The sequence below is a fragment of the Ciconia boyciana genome, chromosome 2 (assembly GCF_034638445.1).
Source record: "Ciconia boyciana chromosome 2, ASM3463844v1, whole genome shotgun sequence".
Classification (NCBI taxonomy): Eukaryota; Metazoa; Chordata; class Aves; order Ciconiiformes; family Ciconiidae; genus Ciconia; species Ciconia boyciana.
Window position 1 is genome coordinate 147,432,885 of NC_132935.1, and position 18,935 is coordinate 147,451,819.

The 18,935-nt window shown below is 37.9% G+C and overlaps 1 protein-coding gene across 1 annotated transcript in view; it reads left to right on the plus strand.

Annotated features, from left to right (window-relative positions):
• PLXDC2 (plexin domain containing 2) overlaps window positions 1–18,935 on the plus strand; it is a 283,218-nt gene that overhangs the window by 120,728 nt on the left and 143,555 nt on the right. The window contains exon 2 of the mRNA XM_072854412.1: window positions 3,555–3,766. Coding sequence (XP_072710513.1) covers window positions 3,555–3,766 — 212 coding nt within the window. The remainder of the gene's footprint in view (window positions 1–3,554; window positions 3,767–18,935) is intronic.

Here is an 18,935-nt window from a genome sequence, read left to right on the forward strand (position 1 = left end):
AGAACCATATACAACACTCTTGTGGTTTGCACATAAAAATATCAGTTGAAAACTGCAGTTTCAATTTTAACTGATTTGAAGGCTTGTTGTAGTTCTGAGTCTCTGTTCATACAGGTTGAACAAGTTACTACTCATCTATGTTTGCCAATATTATGATTTTATTATTAATCAGATATTACAGCATTTGGCTGCTTTCCAATTGATTTGAATGACATGTTCTCCTTCAGTGTTAATTAAGTGCAAGCTCCAAGATCTAAAAGATAAGAGTATAATACTTTGGTACATTTCCTCTAAAATGCCTTTTATGTGATTTATTAGCTACAGAGACTTCAACCAGAAACATGAAATAGTCCTAACTTGTAAAGTGTTGGAATTTTAGGTCTCTGAATGCTTTTCCTTCATGAGCTGCCTGCGTTTAGAACTTGAAAATTAATTTATCCATCCATTATCTGAGAATTTATATATTTCAATTATATTTACATAAAAGGAAAACACCCTGTTCAGTTCATTTAAAAGAAGAATCTTGTTTGTCACTTTATCAGCATTAGAGATCTGTCTGGATAAACCAGAGACACCACACTGGATCAGAGCTGGTCTGGCCAAGCCCATCGTCCATCTGCCTCCATCCCCAGTAGCTTAAGAAAAAAGATTTAAGGAAGGAGGAAGTCTACAGTAAATTTCTCTATTTGTTCCCTGAAAACACATCCAGATTTTATCTCACATTGTAGCTTCAGTATCCCACCTCTCCCAGTCCAGGACAGTTAACTAGTCTAGTGGTAACACTGGTAGAAGCTTTCACAGCTAACAGTGAATAAAAACCCCAAAGACTAGTTTTAAACTGAAAACATTATCAGTTCATGCTTTTAATTCTTGCTACTATTAAATTTAGAAGGATATAATGCATTCTGAATACAGTTAGATCATTATAAAGCTTCCTTATGTCAGTGTAGCTTGTACCTGTAAAATAATATTTATCAGTGTAATGGCAGTAGCAATATGGTTTAGAACATTTTCTGTTTCAAGAGAAAAATCACATAACTAAAACAGTTGAAACAGGATAAAAGTTGTGCACTGACAACATCAAAGATTTCTCTAATGAGGAATGGCTCATGCCAAATCTTGCAGATGCCATGATGCAATTATGCTGTAAAAGAAAATTATGGAGAAAAATGTGTAGAATTTCCAAGCCAGTGGAAATACCTGAAAGTGCTTATCTCCTTCTTCTCTCCAGCACTATATTATTATTATTTTTAAAAGCAGTTTATGTTACAACACCTTAAAGCTTAGAAACCACAGTCATTTCTATTCAGGAGGTAGGAGAGTAAAGTATAATTGCTTTCCTTTACAGACGATGCTTAGCCTTAAGTGAATAAGATTTAAGACCCTCCCCTAACTTTCACATTTCCTATTTGCTAATTTTGGTCATTGCCTCAACGTGTTGACTGTTGACCATAAAAAGAGTAGGCTGCAGTGGGAGTGCAAAATGAGGGTAAATATGCTTTTTGCCTCTCTGAATGTAGGTTTTGAGCCACTACGGGCAGCCAGAGAAGATGCTTGAGAAGAAGGGAGCAGTGTCCTGCAGACACGTAGCTGTTGCACTGTGGCCCCCGTTTGTAGATGTCTAATGCTCCCCGTGCCTCGCAGCGAGTGCCGAGGTGCCAAAGTGCCACAGACCCGGCTGGGGAAGGAGGGCAAACGTTGCCTCCATGGATCCAGCCTCAGGCATTGCGTATCACAGGCAGAAAGTGCCTATCTGCGATTGTATCTGAGAAGTTTGCCGTATCTGTCAGCTTTCTGATGCCCTTATCCCCGTAACACCATGGTGAGTGCCTCCAAGCTGAAGCAGAGAGGGCAGCTTTGAATAGATTTTGATAAGGACCGTGGAGGATTAAGTCAGTTCATCTGCTGAGCTGTCCCTCTGCATCTGGCAGCTGATTGCCTGATAAAACAGGGAGCACAGTGGCAATTTGTTGAAGACAAGTGTTCTAAGGCTTTTAAGAAATGCAAGGAAACAGGTTTCAAAAAGCCACCAATTAAAAGAAAAGAAGCCTGATTACTTGAGGTCTGAGGAAAGTTATGGCCTGAGATTGCTTATTTTGCATCTCTATTAAATTCTGATTTCTCTAGGTGACAAAGCACCTTCAGCTCACATTAATTTCAGTGTGGTTGAGAGTGATCAAATAGCTCAGGAAATAAGTAGTAGATTTTGGGGAATTTGGTAGAAAAATGGAATCATGCAGATCCTAAATAGGATTAGAAACTGTTTCTGTACTGTAACTCTTTCTGGTCTGTCAAGAACAATGTCTGGCAGATTCTGCTATATCCATGACTCCTATACCTGTTCCTGGTATGATGCAGTAAAATCTTACTTCTTATTTAAACCTTTGACAGGTAATTTTCTATTTTTCTATCTCTTCTGTACCTAGACAACATATGCGATGCTTAGTAAGGACCCTGGAAGTGGTGCCTTCCTTTGCTCAGAAGCTTCTGCCAAACAGAAGCGATGGAAATATTTCTACAAATAATTTATTTACCAGTCTATCCTTTCTCTCAGTGTTTTTCTTTTACTTTGCCTCTTCTCTTGAGAGTTCATTTGGAACATCACAGTTCTGGTTTTTGAACAAGATCCCCTTCTTCCTGGCACATGGAAAGCACAGAGCACCCCTCTACTTCTCCTTTTAGACCCATAGACAGTAAGAAAAGCATATCTGATTTTTAGTGCAAAGTATGCAAAATTACTCTACCCCCTATTGATGGTGTTAACTGAAATAAATTAATAAAAAATACTTCGATTGGCTTTTGGATTGGGCAAACTGGAAACTACTGAAGAATTTATGTTTTTTTCTTGGTGATAGTTTTACTAGCATGAAAAAGTTGTGAATAAGCACGAATAAAGTCCAAAAGGAATATGTAAAACACACCACCCAACTGCTCACCCTTCGCAGGGGACATAATGAGTGTCTGCAGACTTCACACATTATTTGCATTTATCAGTTATACAATGGGGCAGCTTTATTTTTACACTGGAACAGATGTTTATGGGAATTTCATGCCTCTCATAATGTTTATTTGTCTGCCTTTCCCTATGGCTTCCAAGCTCTTTCTACATAAAATCAGTAGCAAAAGCTAGGTCGGTACCAGTGTTTCTCTGCCTCTTCTACTTTTGTTTTGTTAGATGATTAACTGATTTTTTTTCTTAGATTTATTTTATTTTGAAAAGTGACACCTATGGGTAGGCAAGTATCCAAGTTACAAAAGTTACAGGGAAAATTTTTCCCAGATATGAAATAAGCAGGAAAATAAAACATTTGGGATATTTAGAGGAGTCTACAAAACTTAGTCCAAATTCTTGAATTTTGTAGAAGTATAATATGCTATCTCTTCTTTTAAACTCTTATGCTGTTGTAGAAGCTTTATCAGAGATGTAATTGGCTATGCTATAGAGTGGTTCAAAACATTGATTAAATGATTACTATTCTTAGGTTTTCAGTTATCATTAGCAAACCAAAGTTCCACTCACTTATTATCTTGTTCTCTCTTTTTTTGTCAAACAGGTGTGTTTTATGAAGTTGTTCAGAGCTTCCCTCGAGTGGAGGAAAATGTGCGAGTGGATTCACATGTAAACAGCCACAGGTGGAGAAGGCACTCAGAGTCTCTCAAATCAGTCGACACCAACAGAGCTAGCATGGGGCAGGATTCCTCTGAGCCGGGGGGTTTCTCAGACCTGATGCTTGAAGAGGGACATGACAACACCACCCAGATTGAGGTAAAAATTAATTCTATCTGTTTTTTTTTTATTTAATTTGTTATCTTTGATTGGGAGTAAGTAAAAAATGAAGACATTTACTTCAGTGTACTCAAACACTGATAGGGGAAGAGAACCTCATGGTCTTTGTAGCTGTGACCCTGTCAGCACATGGAAGCCAGCCTTTTCTCCTGTCCTGGGGCTGGAGCCTGTCCTGTCTGACTTTTGAAGATAGTCTCTTGAGGATGTCTGTCTCTCTGCTGGAAAACAGTTATGGGAAGTCCCATGTTGTAGCAGTTCTTGCTGGAGACCTGGAAAATGAAGTAGCATTAAAAAAAAAAACAACATTTCCTTATTTCTTAGAAGTTTGGGTAAACACTTCCGTTTGTGAGATTTCACCTGGTCTTTATGGAGAGTGATATCCAGACATGAAGGGGAAAAGGCCCTAGAGAAATAAGAATTGGAAAAAATTCTAGGTTGGTCATTAAATGAGTTTGCCCATACTATTTGATTGTTGATCTTCCAAAGAAAAATAACATGGATCAAATCCATCTAAATGAAATCTTGGGACATTCTCCCTCTGTTTTATGGTTTCATTCAACCTCTGATTGCTTGTTTAAAAATCTTTAACTGTCAGATTGCCCTCATATGGACATAATGTAAATCCAAGTGAGCACCAGTTCTGTCTTTAAAGCTGTGCTCAGTTTCAAGAAGCATAGAGAGAGCAGAAGCTGACCATAATGTTATGTTGTGATTGATTGGTGCAAAATGTTGCCGCCTATGATGATTTGTGGGAATTCTGCTGTTCTGGTATTTTATCTTAGTGGTTCTACATAAACACACTGGCTGAACTGATTTTGTCTTTATACACAGATAGCAAGTGTTAATATTATAATTATTGCACTTTTACTGTTTGTTGGGTTTTTTAATTATTTAAGTATTAGGCTTGGGGTTTTCTTATTAGTAAAACCTACATCCTATTTTTCAAAAAAAATAGAGCTTGGAGTAAGCTACCCTTAACACTTTCAGTCTCTATATTCTGCTTCCAAAGTAACAGTGCTATTATCTTTCAGTTCTGAGGAGCTCATACTCAAACAAAACAGCTTTCAGATTTTGGGTTGTTATCTCACACAATAACAAAAGCAAAGCAATATAAAACTTGTCTTTAGAGACAAAGGTGTCTGTACAGCATGAGTCAAAAATTAATGCTTTCTGAGAGGTGTGTTTTGTGTTTGTTGCTTTTTAAGCTTCCCCATTTGCATGGTACTAATTGTGTTCCCTCTTGCATAAACGTGGAAGTTGCTAGTTGGTAAATTATATTTTTGAATTGCATGTTGATTTTATGATTTGTTTTTTGCCCCCTGTAATCCTCATCTAGCCATACTTGTAGTAATTCACTTGGGCATGACACAGATCAATCCTTCTTCTAATTATTTTAGCAGGTGAAGTGGAAGATGTTTCAAATACAGCAAGGTTCGTGTAGCTGATCTTTCCATGGCTTACCAGTAGATCCCCATGCATTGTCTCCATTCAGTTGAGTTCTAAGCTCTTATGAAGCAAAATGGGTTAGAGCTCCCCCTCTAACACTCATATGTGGCAACACTCAGGAAAAAAAAAAGAATGCATGCAAATGGACATATGTAAAATGGTATTTTTTCCAGGGCCATATTTCCTGACAGATTCATGCCATTAGAGTATCTTAACCTCAAAAGTACATCACCCTTACTGAGTTTATTGAATTCTGGTTTTGTGTTCTGTCATAGCCCTCTCTTTTTCTAGTCTTTCCAGCACAATAAGATAACTGAGTTGTGGTTTTACACATTATTGGATTCTGTTGTAAATGCCTACTACAACACACAGGCATTTTACAAAAAAACCCTTGATGCCCAGCTTTGTAGAGGAGGTAAAGGGTACAGCAGATCTTCACAGCGGAAGAATCCATATGTCGCAAAGTCTTCTGCAGCTTGGGAGTTTATCAGTAGTGCTGGAGAGGATATCGATTTTTTTAAACCCTTCTTCTGTGTGTGTCGCAGTTCTTGCTGAAGAAAATCCAGCAAATGAGTACTACCTGCCGCTCATATTTAATGACAGGACAGAATTACAACATCCCTCCATCACAGATACTGTTTCTCTCTAAAGTATTTGCTTGGGTTCACCATGCAAATGCAGAAGACTCCTTTTACTGGAATGTAACTGAATGTAACTTTAATTTTCACTTGATATTGTTTTCTGTTCTTCTTTATAATGATGAGTTTACTTTCTATCCAGCTTTAAAAAAACAAGCCAAAACAAACACCTGCCCCTCTGCCCCCCAAAAAAGAAAAAAAACAAAAAAACAACCAAGGACAAAAGGGAAGGCAATATGCAGAAATTTCTGCACGCTGTTCAAAAATAACTCTGTTTCCTGTGTTATCAAATCTATACAGTCATAATGTGGAAAATAATAAAATCAACCTGTGTGGAGCACAGCTTAGTTCCACTTGCTTTTCTTGATATTTTAAGGTAATAAGACTTTTCATTCATGTTTTTCCATTGGAGTTATTGGGAGTTGTTCTGTAACTTCACAGCAGCACCATCCTCAGTCTCCCATTGGCCCTAATCCATAGGCTGTTTTAAGATCAACTTGAGTGGAACATGAAGTTCAGGCCTTCATGAACAGCTACAGAAAGTGCATTGTAAATCAGTTTATCACATCTTCCCAGTAGCCAGGGTGGACCCACTCCTGTATGTAGGAAAGATTATAATGGCCAGATTCTCTTCAGAGATACTGTCTCTCTGGTCCAACAGCTGGAGCAGTGCAGCCATTAGGGACTCTAGGACATTTGCTGTCTCTCTTCACAGCTCTGTTTTGTCTCCTCCATTTTTTTGGCACTGTGATTCATGCGAACTCATGCAAAATGATGGACATATTCAGGTGCTTTTTTGAATAAGGATATTCTCCTGAACTGGACTCTCTGGGAGTTGAACTGCATTGCAGAGACTAGCAAAAGCCGTGGCTGTAGCCATTTGATGTGCAGGACCTTCAGAAATGAGCAGGGCCTTGGGAAGTAGAAGGCAAGACCTCCAAGTCCCATTGTGTTGCTGGAGAATAGGAATTGTGGTCCACAGGTGCAGTGTTGTGGCAGCACAAACTCGCAAAATTGGAGATGCCAAGCAAAAGGGCAAGGACAGGAGGGACAGGTTTCTGCTGCAAGCCAGATTTTCCTATGCGTGTAGCATTTGAGGTCTTTCTGAAGAGCTGATAGCAAGCTGGAGATTACAGGGTAAAATCAATGTATAAAAAATGGTTATCATAAACACTTTATAAAACGGTATGACAATCTTGAAAATATTCATCTCTTCTCCTAGTTTAGTAGGGTTATTATAATGTGCCAGTTAGGAACTAGAATGTTGTAAATGCAAAAAGGTTCCCAAGGGTGGAGGTTGGTCCCATTTGCTTTATTTGCAATTGGTACTTTAGAGCCCAAATACAGAGGAGGGAGAATATGTCTCTGGGGCCATACTCCGTAAGTGGTTTATTAAAGTTTCATTCCCACTACATAACATAGCCAGAGAGACTGAGCAAGCTCTGAAGGGGGACAAGTATAAAAAAGGTGAAATTCCATCTTGTACAGATGGGCACAAATGTTACAGTCCTAGAGAAATCCCCAAAGCAGATAACCCTGGGACAGGTGGAGAAATAGGTTGTCAGCAGTTCAAATTAACTGCAAGGTCAACCCCAAAAAGTCATTAGTGATGCAATGCAATCTTGTCTGCTTGGCTTCATGGCAAATGAAAGCATCAAAGAGTCTCCCTTTGAAGAGAGAAGCATCCATGGCTAAGGCATATCTTGGAGAAACTTCAAGTGAGAATTTTTTTTTTCTTTTTGGACATATTATTAGTATAGTCTAACTTTTAATGTTCTTTTTATGTTTTTTTTTCTGTAGTTTGGCTTTCCATTTGGTAATTAAGGATTTAACCTTTTGCCTTCCTACATGGGAGATTTGGGGGGGCAGGGCGTGTCCTGTTCTTAAAGATGGTTAGTTCATAGTGCTTAAGGAGAACTCAAATTTGAAGTTTTTCTTCCCAAGGGTCACAAAGCCAAACATTAAAGTCTTCTACCTGGAATAACTTCAGGGCTGTCAGAAGCTGAAATGTTTCCCACTGAGCTAGAGGAATGTTTGGGGAGTTTGGGAGCATCAGAATTAGCATCAGAGTTAGCATCCCATATGTGCTAACTAACCAGTGATCAGGACTGGCCAGTGCAAAGGCAGCCTCCATGGTCCAGTGGGTGCCAGTCTGAGAGGGAAAATGCATACCGCACTATAGTTACAGAGACCTCAAAGACAGGGATTATTGTGGGGCCTATTCGAGAAAGCAGATGGGGCATTCAAAAAATGAAGAGACATTTATATCAGCAATTCTTCTTTCTAGAGTGTTTGTTTCTTAAATTTATGGGATTTCACAATCTTATAATTTCAAGTCTAGCTTTCCTTTTTTTTTCTCTTTTCCTCCCTCCTCCCTTTCTTGGGAGTCTTCATTCCAGTCTTGGGGGTTGGGGTTGGCTTTTGGTTTTTTGTTTGAGTAGTCTACTGCTTTTGTTTATTGTGCTCAGGACATTCAGGAATGCCTTTTATTTAAAATAAATAGAGGCTAGGAAATGCAATGTGTAGGGAGAAATCTGTGGCTGCAAACACTGTAAGTCCTTGAAAAAGCAATGAGTGTGAAAATACGTCTAGTTTGGCATGTCTTCTTTCAAGCAAGGAGAAAAATAAGATAAATATACTACTTTTCTTCACATACTCTCATAAAAGAAATGTGTGCTCTATAACAACTCACTTTTATTAAGTAAATGATGTTACATGTATTAATATTGTTAAAATAAACTCAGATTTATGGTCATGGTATGACCGACCCTTCTGTTGATCCCCAAATCACTGTAGCCATAAAGGTAATGAAGGCAGGTAGCAGAGATTCTTGTCTGTTGCTCTTTTGCATTCACTGGAAAAGGAACTGATCCCCGAAACGCATCTAGTATGGATGTTGAGTCCCCAGTATCTACCACTAAGGTATCCACAAATGCATTCCTGTTTTGCCACAGTGCTTGCTAACATAGACATGGCCACTGAGCACTGGAAAAGGCTTAATAATGCATTAATGTATAATTGTGCATTACACAGATGTTGCATAATAATTTTTCCACAGTTTGAAATAGGCATAATTTTTCAAGTTATATCCTGTGATTATGGCTATGTAGAGCTCTGTACAGAGGTGATTCTCCTTTTGTAGTTATAATTTTTGTCTCTTTATCCCAGATCTTCTGTAAAGCAGTTCCAGCTGCAGGCTTTATAGAAGATTTCTAGGCAACTTGCTTGGTCCTTTGCTTCACCGTTCTCTGTCCCTAATCCTTGTGACTGCTTAACACCCAGTGAACAGTAGAACACTGAAAAGTAAAATATGGAGAAATTGAAATGGAGCAGTCTTTAATATATAGCTTGCATTGCCATTAGCAGAAGATGACAAACTTTGCAAAATAACTTTGGGATACGTGAATTACTGTTGAATTTGTTGCCGCTGCACAGAGATACTACATCAAAACAAGAGTCTTTCACAAACTTCCAATATCAAAAAGAAATCCAGCAATAAAATAATAGATTAAATCATAGTCAGGCTTGAGCTGAGTGCAGCCATGCTAACAGTAAGGTTTTATTTCTTTGCACCATGAAAAGAGTGAGAAAAACATAATTTTTCATATAAAGTCTTAGAACAGAATGAATGATTGCAACTGTACGACAGGAAAAGATTCAGTTCCAGGTAACACACAGCATGCTGAGCATGCTAAGTCAAATCAAACTTGACTGTATCTTACTTTCTCCACTCCTCCCAACATAGTACTTGTGAGCATAGAAAATTGTGGCTATTTCAGTGCAGAACAAATTTATTATTTAGGTAGTGAAGTGATTCATTTATTCCTGTGGATCTTGCTGATACCTCCTGCTGTTTTGGCTTTTAACTAAAATAGAGTTGTTGCTAACTGAAGGCACACTTCTTTCTTTTTCTCTTCTTTCTTTAGTTTCTCTAGATGTTGTTTGAAATGTAAATTTTAGCAGTTCCTGTAGTTTAGACCTGGAAAGCGTCTTGCCCCTATCAGAACGCCACCGGTGGATGTCCTCCTGGCAACAATCTTTTCTTGAATTTTGCATTTTCTCCCAGAGTTTCTGCCCAGAAGAAGGCTTCTCCCTTATCAGTCCCAGTCACTCATGGAAGGGAAGATGTCTGATTATGACGGGCAAAAACAACAGAAGGGATCAAGTTTTACAGCCCTTGGGATTTGAGAGAAATTACTCTCAGCTATTGACAGCAGTGTCAGTGTGCCCACTGCTGTGTTCTTACTGCAAGTCTGAGCAAGGAAAAAAAAAAATGGTTAAGATTAAATTTCACTGAGCTGGACACAAAGGCAGTCCTGTGACTACTGCTCTAATGCACCATATTAAAAGTAGAAAAACTTGTCCATGCATAATTGAAGCCTCAAAACTAAACAATATCATAGTCACATAGTGAGCTGCCAGTTTAGCCAAGCATGCCTTTGTTTTGTTCCTTTTTTCTTTTTTCTTTTTTTTTTTCATCCCAATGCTTTAATGCCAGTTGCATCTGAAGGACTTAGAAATAAAGAGCAGTGTTACTAACACTGTGTTCTGAAACCACAGGCCCTTCAAGTTACTGAGAAGAATGTTCTGTATTTAAGAAAAAATCCTTATTATCATATAAGTTTAATGAGTATTTCTGTTCTCTTTCCTCATCTCAAGCTATGAGAGAGACACACTTTCTAAAGTCTGTTTTCTGACTTGCCATCTCTTAGAGCCTTTAATTATCTGTGTAGAGTTGCCGGCTTGTTTAGCTTTTGAATTTGTAGTTCAAATATTTTGCTTAAATAGTGTTTGTATCTTCCTTTCCCTTTCGGTGATACTCAGCAATGCAAGAATGAATTCCATGGACAACATTTTAATATACTCATTCAGTGTAGTAAAATCGGGGATGCTGTTGGTCTCTGCATCATGACAATTCTTTTTTAATGCATAGTGACATTTTAATGTAGATTTTAAAGTATCAAAGTAATGCATATTTGGTACAAAGATTTAACCACATTTTAGGTTTTTAATTTTTATTTGAATTAAAGCATTTGACATAACTGAGGAGGAATGAAGCTTTGCAGAACATAGGTTTGTTACTGGAGTTGGCTGATTCTTTAGAGAGCAAAAAAGCAGTACTTCTGTTCTGAAATCTGTATTTGCAAAAAGCCATGTGAAAAAAACCCTAAAAAAATGAAGAGACAATCAGTTTTATCTTTGATATTGACTTTCTAACATTGCTTCATTGTGGGGACAGATCGTAGACTATATTATTGAGGTCAAATAATATTGAGCCCTTGCCTAAAATAAGGGAAATTGCAAATTTTGTTTTAAAATAATTTTAAGTTCTAAGTGACTAAATCAACTTTAACTGATTTAATTACATGGCTGCAGCTTACCCAGTCTACTTGCAACTTTTGTTATGATAAAGATTTTGCATTCGTTCTTAATTTTTGGGAAGTATAGTTTTTTCTTGTTCACAGTTAATAATTACTACATCGTGATTTTTGGTGTGTGTAAAAGATTCATTTGGGGGCGGGGGGGGGGGAATTTGGGGTCCTCCTGTAGGCTTGCAAATATTTTTCTCAATCTTTGATTAACCTTTGGTCATTTGGTATAGATGAAGCTTACTGATGTTTCCAGGGCTAAAACTACCGTGACAGAAAAATGTGTTTTTACAGTTGAGGGTGGTATTACATCAGGTTGTCTGCCATTTCAGACCCTATTTTATGTTACCTTAGACCATTTCACGTTCAGTTGTATTTCAAACAAAGATGTCTTGCTGATTTTTAAGCCAGTATAACTTAAGCCCAGAAGTCTCTGTTTGGATGTGTGCTGTTCATGGCTCTGTTGGTTCAGTAATGTACTAGAGGATTAAACAAGTGTCCCATATGATTTGTCTCTACTGCACATCATTAAACTGTGAAAGCTCTGGAGCTCATTGACACTGAATGTTGCGGATGCCAAAATTTACAAAATTAGAGAAATTCGTGGAACAGAAATTTGTCAAGGATTATCAAATACAAAGGGAGTTCCTGAAGAGCAGATCACTGGAACCTAGGAAAAACAGGGAATTGCCACTGTTTGCCCCGGGTCCTTTACTCTTCCTAGGCATCGTTCCCAGTCAGTTCTGGGGTCCAGACTAAGATGATGTTTGGCCTAAGAGAGTACAGCTGTTCTTGTGCTCTTACTGGTATCCACTCACTAAATTAAGTTAAATGTCATATTATTGTTTTCATAGTTAGAAGCTTGAAAGTTACAACAGAGATTTAGGATGTACTAGAGGAACGGTCTTGGGATATGCTGGAGTTGCACTGAAACCATCATGGATATATCTTTTGCTTTTCTATGTAGCAGAATATTTAGATCTGATATTTTTGTTGTAAGAGAGCTAAAATTTGCTGTTAAATGACATAGTAATTGAAGGCTAAGATGTATAGGATTTTCTTGCGGTGTTCTAAACAACAGTTTCTAAACAACTTTTATTACACTCTTTTTTGAAAAGGTTGTTATTGCTATTTTAAAATGTTTTTATTCTCACTTTTCAAGAGTTTATTTCAGAAAATTACCTTGTTACTTTGGAGATGATGGAGAATGTAATTTATTTTCAGAAAAATGAAGTCTCCTTTTTTAAACTGAGTCAAGGGGAAAAATGTTCCTTACTTTCCCTAACATCATATGAAGAAGCATTTGAAAAATTTCAAAAAACAAGCAGCTTCAGATGACATCCTATGTCAAAATTAAAATTTCCAAAAATTATTGCTAAATGCAGTATTTAACCAATTATTTTTAATAGCTATAAAGAAGAGCCAGAAAGTAATTGATCTGGAAGCAGCACCAGTCACACATGAAACATCCTAGTCCTCTGCTCTTAGGAAGTCACACCAAAGAGTATGTCACCTGCAACTAGAATTAGAACCTGGGACAATCATTAATTTATTCAGTTTTTTCCGCTTGTCCAGCTGAGTTTCCCACCAGTGATGTCACACTTTCTAGCTGGCCAGCAGACTGATGTATCACTGTCTTGTTTTCTTTCAGGTTTTTAGTTGCAAAATGGTAAACTAGACAAAAGCCTCATATATCTTTTTGTATCGAATTTAGTAATTTCTTACTTAAATCAAGGTAATCTTGACACTTGCACTGGGTCTTGCTACAGTCTTCAGCTGGACTGAATTCATTACCAGCTCTGTAAAAAGTGTTGTAGCAATGAGCTTGTCAACATTTCCATTATTCTCAGTCTAAACTCAAGGGGTGATGGTTCTACTAATAACTCGGATATAGCTGAAAAAGAAAAAGGCGAAGACTGGAGGTGAGATTCATTCTCTACAACTTTTAAACTGGGGGGGGGGGGGGGAATTAAAAACAAGTTTTCCCATTCCTAAGTAAGGGAATTCACAGTTCTGTGTGGTAATCCTGAGTTCATTTCCACATGCTTAGCTATGTTGGCACACAAGGCATTTAATTTAACATGCTGATGATAATGAATTTTTATAGCAAGGAAGGAGACAGGGGATTCAGAGTTTAATGGAATCTGTGTTTGAATTTTCTTGATGATAATATTTTACATTTCTATATCCCTCTTCATCTCCAAGTTCCTAAAGCACATTACAATTATTCCAGAATCACTGAACTCATGACTGAAAAGAGCTACGATGGGTATCAACAACAGACCTTGTACTTTCTTTCTGAATTAATTATTTCAGTCATACATGCCTGAGCCCTTGCTTACAGAAGTTGGCTGAAAATAGATTCAGCTGGTGAAAGCTGAATATTAGTGTGACCGTGAAGACTGGGAAGGTCTCTTCTTTCCAGCTGCTTTCTTTCTGACCCTCTTCTCCAGGTTCACCCTGGAGTGCCCTCATGAGGGAGACTTGTATTGATCCAGTCATACAAAAAGCAGAGGATGATGCTCATTTTGACCCATGCAAAACAAACAGCCCTAGCTAATCTAACAGCACACAGCAAATTGTACATAGCTGATTTGAAGCAGGGAGTGCGGGTGAATGCATTACTGAGTTGTTAGTGCGGGGGAATTTGGGTAGGTAAGTAAAAAGTTGTTGCACTAAGCCACATAATTCCAGTTTGCATAACACCAATCCTTAGGGATAGATTTTCAAAGCTGAAGGAATCCTGCTGACATTGATGGATTACTCCGTGCCACTCTGAAAATCTTTCATGTTTTTGTAGTATAGGAGAGTCAATTATCTGTTATCCCAAAACAGTAACAACTTTGCATGTAAGCAGATAGGTACATAGTTTCAGATTTGGTCAGACACTTCCTTTGTGTGTAAATTTAGTAATTATAACTTGAGAGCTTTCAGCATGTATCAGGAAGTCAGTGGCCTGTCTTCACTGTGATTGCATGAGTTATACAGACTTTTCAAAGAGAATAACAAATGGGGCCAAAGCTCAAAATTCATATCAAGAGGGGGATCAGAGTTAAGAAAGTTCAATTTGTAAAATGTGTATTTGTCCTTCCAAAAATGCCAGCTAAATCCTATCAACTGCTGAAGAAAATGCTGATGAAACACTTTTAATAGCTGTAATATTTCATACACAGAACAGAAATTAATAAGTAATGAAAATAACAGATTTTTGTTTTCTTTCTTCTGTAACACTGGTATGCATTAACACAGCATGTCTAGCTTTTCACTGACCATCAGTAAGAAAACAGTATGTTTATTTCTAGAACACAAAATTGGCGATGGAGATTTTATAGAGTCTGCAACAAATTGCAGTGTGAATAACGGGGGAAAAAAAACAAAAAGAACAGCAAACTTTCACATATTCACCAGACTTCTTAGAGGCACAAGATTTAACAGAAGTAAAGAGATGTGACAGGGGTTTGCTTCATGCATTTGTATCAAGCTGCAAGAGCTCCTTTTCAGGAGTTCCTATTAATTTTTAAATAAATGAAAACATCACTCTCTTTAGAATATTCTTTCTGTAGCCTTAGCAACAAAAGAAGGAGGAAGGGGGAGAAACTGCAGATGGAAGTCCTATCTGTCTGATCTCATACAGGTGGAACAGTAAAATACCATGAGGGATAAAATGCTATGATCTCTCAGAGGTATTCCCCTTTTGCTCCAGTACTGACAGCAAAACAAGCAGCTTTCTCAGGTTCTTCCTGCCCTAGGCAAAGTGTGGATGCCTCTTCCCCGGTGTATGAGAGGAAAAGTGCCTTCCAGTTCTAGAATGGGCATAATCTGGCTCCAAGGTGCTACCGCTGAGCTTAGCCATATCCAGAAGTGGTCCAACAATGTGGCTTCCACACGTCAGCAGCCTGGTGGGTGCTCATTTGGGGAGTATAACTGACTGGCTGGCACAGTGGTTTATAGCAAGTTTGGTGAGGATGTTTGCGATATCTTTCTTCCATAGTTATAAGTAAGTGCCCTAAATGTCCCTATTTGTTTAGAAAGCAAAATCCCAGTTCTTACAGTTCCACGATTGATGACTATGTAGTTGAATGAAATAGCAACTTATTTCTGAAAATTTTCATTCTGTTGAAAATGTAATTCATGTGCTATACAGCTGGACTACGTTTATATTAATGTAAGTGGGAAAAGGGTTTAAGTTTGGGGATTTTTTTTTCAGTAAAAATGGAAATAGAGCATTTGATGCCATCATTTAGTCATTAACAGTGTATAAAAGTTGACTTCCCTATATTAGTATTATCTTCATGGTACATATCGGGCATATTACTTCCTCACCTTGAAAATCAAAGTAATTTCTTAAATACAGTACAGAAGTTCGTTTCTTACCTAAACATTCAATTAAGGGTGGTATGCAACTGTATACTGCTCTAATAATGTATATGAATTCATATAAAATACTAGGCTACTGTGATATTTATGAAAGGCTGGAGTCTGTAGAAGTGGTTTTCTTTTTTAGTTGTAGTTAATATTGAAATTGAAGGTGAAATTCAGCTCCTCAGTTTGGATATCTAAGTAGATGAAGTATGTGCAAGTTCTTGTATGCGAGGTAAACTATCCTATCATAGGTGGTGGAAATTTAAGGTGAAAATCAGTTGCCTAGCTATGGGTGTCTGGTATCATTTTAGGCCCTGTGGTTATACTGAATGGTCTGTTATGCTTCCTGTAGGATAGGGATCTGCTGTAGGTCCTGGATCATATCTGCAAATCTCAAATGGCCCTGGATTCCTCCTGTGTTTAGGCAACTGCATCTCATCCATGGTCAGTACAGGCAGTGCAGTCAAGGTGGGTATTCTGTTTGCTCTAAAGTGGACCTGAAAGCTTGCTGAGCTGACAAACCTTCATTGACAGCATTTACTAGGTCTGTGGCTCTTATAAAGAGAGCTTAGAAACCTAGCTCTTATGTAGACAGCTGCACTGAAGTGTCTAACCTGCAAACCGAATACCACCCTGCTCAGCTACCTCTTTGTTTATCTAAATCTGAAGTGAAAAGGCCAAGATTATTTTTTTTTACAGATACACCAACAACGAATTATACCAAGAAAAATAAAAATGGTCAGATTCTTCCTCACTCCCCCCAGCCCCACCAAAAAAAAGATTGCTTTGAAATGCAAAGTAAAATCTCATGTCTTCATCTTTCTCTGTTTTTCAGTGGTTAGGAGGGGATATACATGTTTGCCATCACTTTTTTTGCTTGAAATTGTGAAAAGACACCCTTCAAGTAAAAAGTAATTCTGTAGCACCTTGTGTTTTATCTTCTAGTGTCCTGTATCTAGCTGAAAGCCAAAAACAGAAATACAAGTTTATAAAACTTCTCCACTTTGAATCATGCTACTCTTGAAGAGCAGCATAGAGTTGGAAATGATACACAAGAAAAAATAATGTCTATCAAAAAGAAAATAATGCATTAGTACAATTTTGAAATATATGAGAATATTGGATCAACTGGGCACTGGGTTAACTTGAAAGCAATAGTGCTTTTCAGAGACAGCACAGGAAGGATATTTAGCATCTCGATCTTGTCTGAGTAATTGCAAAGTGTTCAGAGTATCCCCCTTGGAAAGAGCAAGAGTGCAGATCCTGCAGAAAGCTTGTTTGGAGCCTGATGTTATGCAAAGGGAGTGACTTGGAAGCACATGTCTAGCCAACTTGTACCTCATCAAGCATCTCGATTAAATATCATCTCTTACAGTTGTAGCACTTACATTAGAGACCTCTCAAGGGATTTTTTTTTTTTTTTTTGAGTGTGACTGCAAGATCAGGTAAAGAAGCATTTCTGTGACAAGTCCTTAAGAAATGTGGCTGGTGAGAACAGTTTGTTAAAATTGTACATAGTGTTCTTTTCAATATTCTTGTATAGAATACCCTGACTGAACTGCTATTACATATCTACATAGAAAAACACATGTGAACAAAGCAAAATGCATACTTTCTCCAAAGCAAATAGCAAGCTTTCCAAAGAGCAGTAGAAATTGGGGCTACAGCTTAATCACTTTAATCATCACTATCTTATCCCTCTAAGACATGAATTTTGAAATTTTGCGTATTGATTGTGGATTTCAGCCAGCCAGTTTTAGTAACTAAAGATTCAAGTGAAAGTTAAACTAGAAAGTGCAACTAAAACTGGCAGTCTATGTAACCAGAGCAATCTCTTTTAACCGAGCGTTCTCCAGGGAAGCCACGCTGATGCAGTTTGTCCTTTAATACCCAGCCTCTGTGGTGAGCATGCTGCTGTCTGGCTATATGCTGAACAGCCCGGCTTTGGCAAAGACTGGTGCTGAATGAGGTGAACGTAGGACACCTTTAAAAGCTTCAAATTAGGCTTTATCCCTACAGATAAAAAGCTACTGCATTAATAAACTCGTGTTCCTGCCTGTATCAACTTAATATCAGTCGTATGTGTTCTTACAACTGATTGCCCTACAATTTCAGCTGTGAGCCCTGATGGATCCCTAAGACACAGTATTAACTATTCAGCAATTACGGCACACACCAGTGAGCGTGGAGGCAGCTTCCTGCGCTGTCCCACATAAAGCCCTGATCAGCCAGAAACTACACCTGCTAATATTAATTTAATCCTCCAGATCTGTAACTCTTTTCATCCCAGTTTAGATTAGCCATCTTCCCTCCTCATGTGGGGCCTCCAGGCTGGGAAGAATGGGGAACAAGGATGAATTACCCATCCCAGCTTCTGAATATGCACCAGAGGCTACAGAGAGTTTAAAGTTGCTCTAATACCCAGATTTAAAAAAAAAAAAAAAGGGAATAATATTAAACTGAACTTATTAGGTATCTTGGGGGTGGGGGCAAAAAAATTACACAAGTGTAGCTTTAAGTATGTAAAAGTATATACACTCAGGAATACATTGTTGGTTATATTCCACACAAGAAGTGAATCTTTAAAGGGCTAAAATACTAAATCTTTAAAAGCTAACTTGACAAAAATGTAATTATTTATGGCATTACCTGCAGTCATGAGCCCCCAGGATTGGGGTTGGTAACAGACATGGGGTCATAACCACTGATGCCCTATAGTCTAGGCCTGGCCCTTTTTTATGTTTACAGTAATTTTTAGAGTTTCAGTCTTATGAACACTTTAGTCATTTATACATATCTAAAAATGAGAAAATATACTCTATAACATGTTTCATAATTACACCAAAATCAAATTGCTGCTAGGTGTTTTCACAGTCATTTTATTGCAATGGTTCCTATTGTTTTCTTCAGTGGAGAGGATGCTACAGAGCAGTTAATAAAGGCTTATTTTGAGAATGTCATTTCTCAAACTCCTGCTTCAGCAAATCAGGAACAAAACTGCATAATAAATATTTCCCTACTGTAATTAGTTTTTGAGTGACTTGGTGATTTGGCTTTTTTCCTCTCGTAAGTAAGGCATTGCAGAGACTTTTGCTCTTTTGAAGCTTGTCTCTTATGACAAGACAGTCCAAGGGGCTTTATAAGACTGCTGTAATGACCTCTAAATAGGCTGACAGTTTTATAGCAGTCCCCAAGAGAGAAGCTTCATTTCAAAAGCAACTGAATATCATGAAAAAGGCAGTGGCTCCACATTGACTTTTCACAAAGCCGGAAAGACTAAACGGCTTTTTGGATTAATAACTGGTTTATGGCATCCTTCTCTGCTGGACTGTC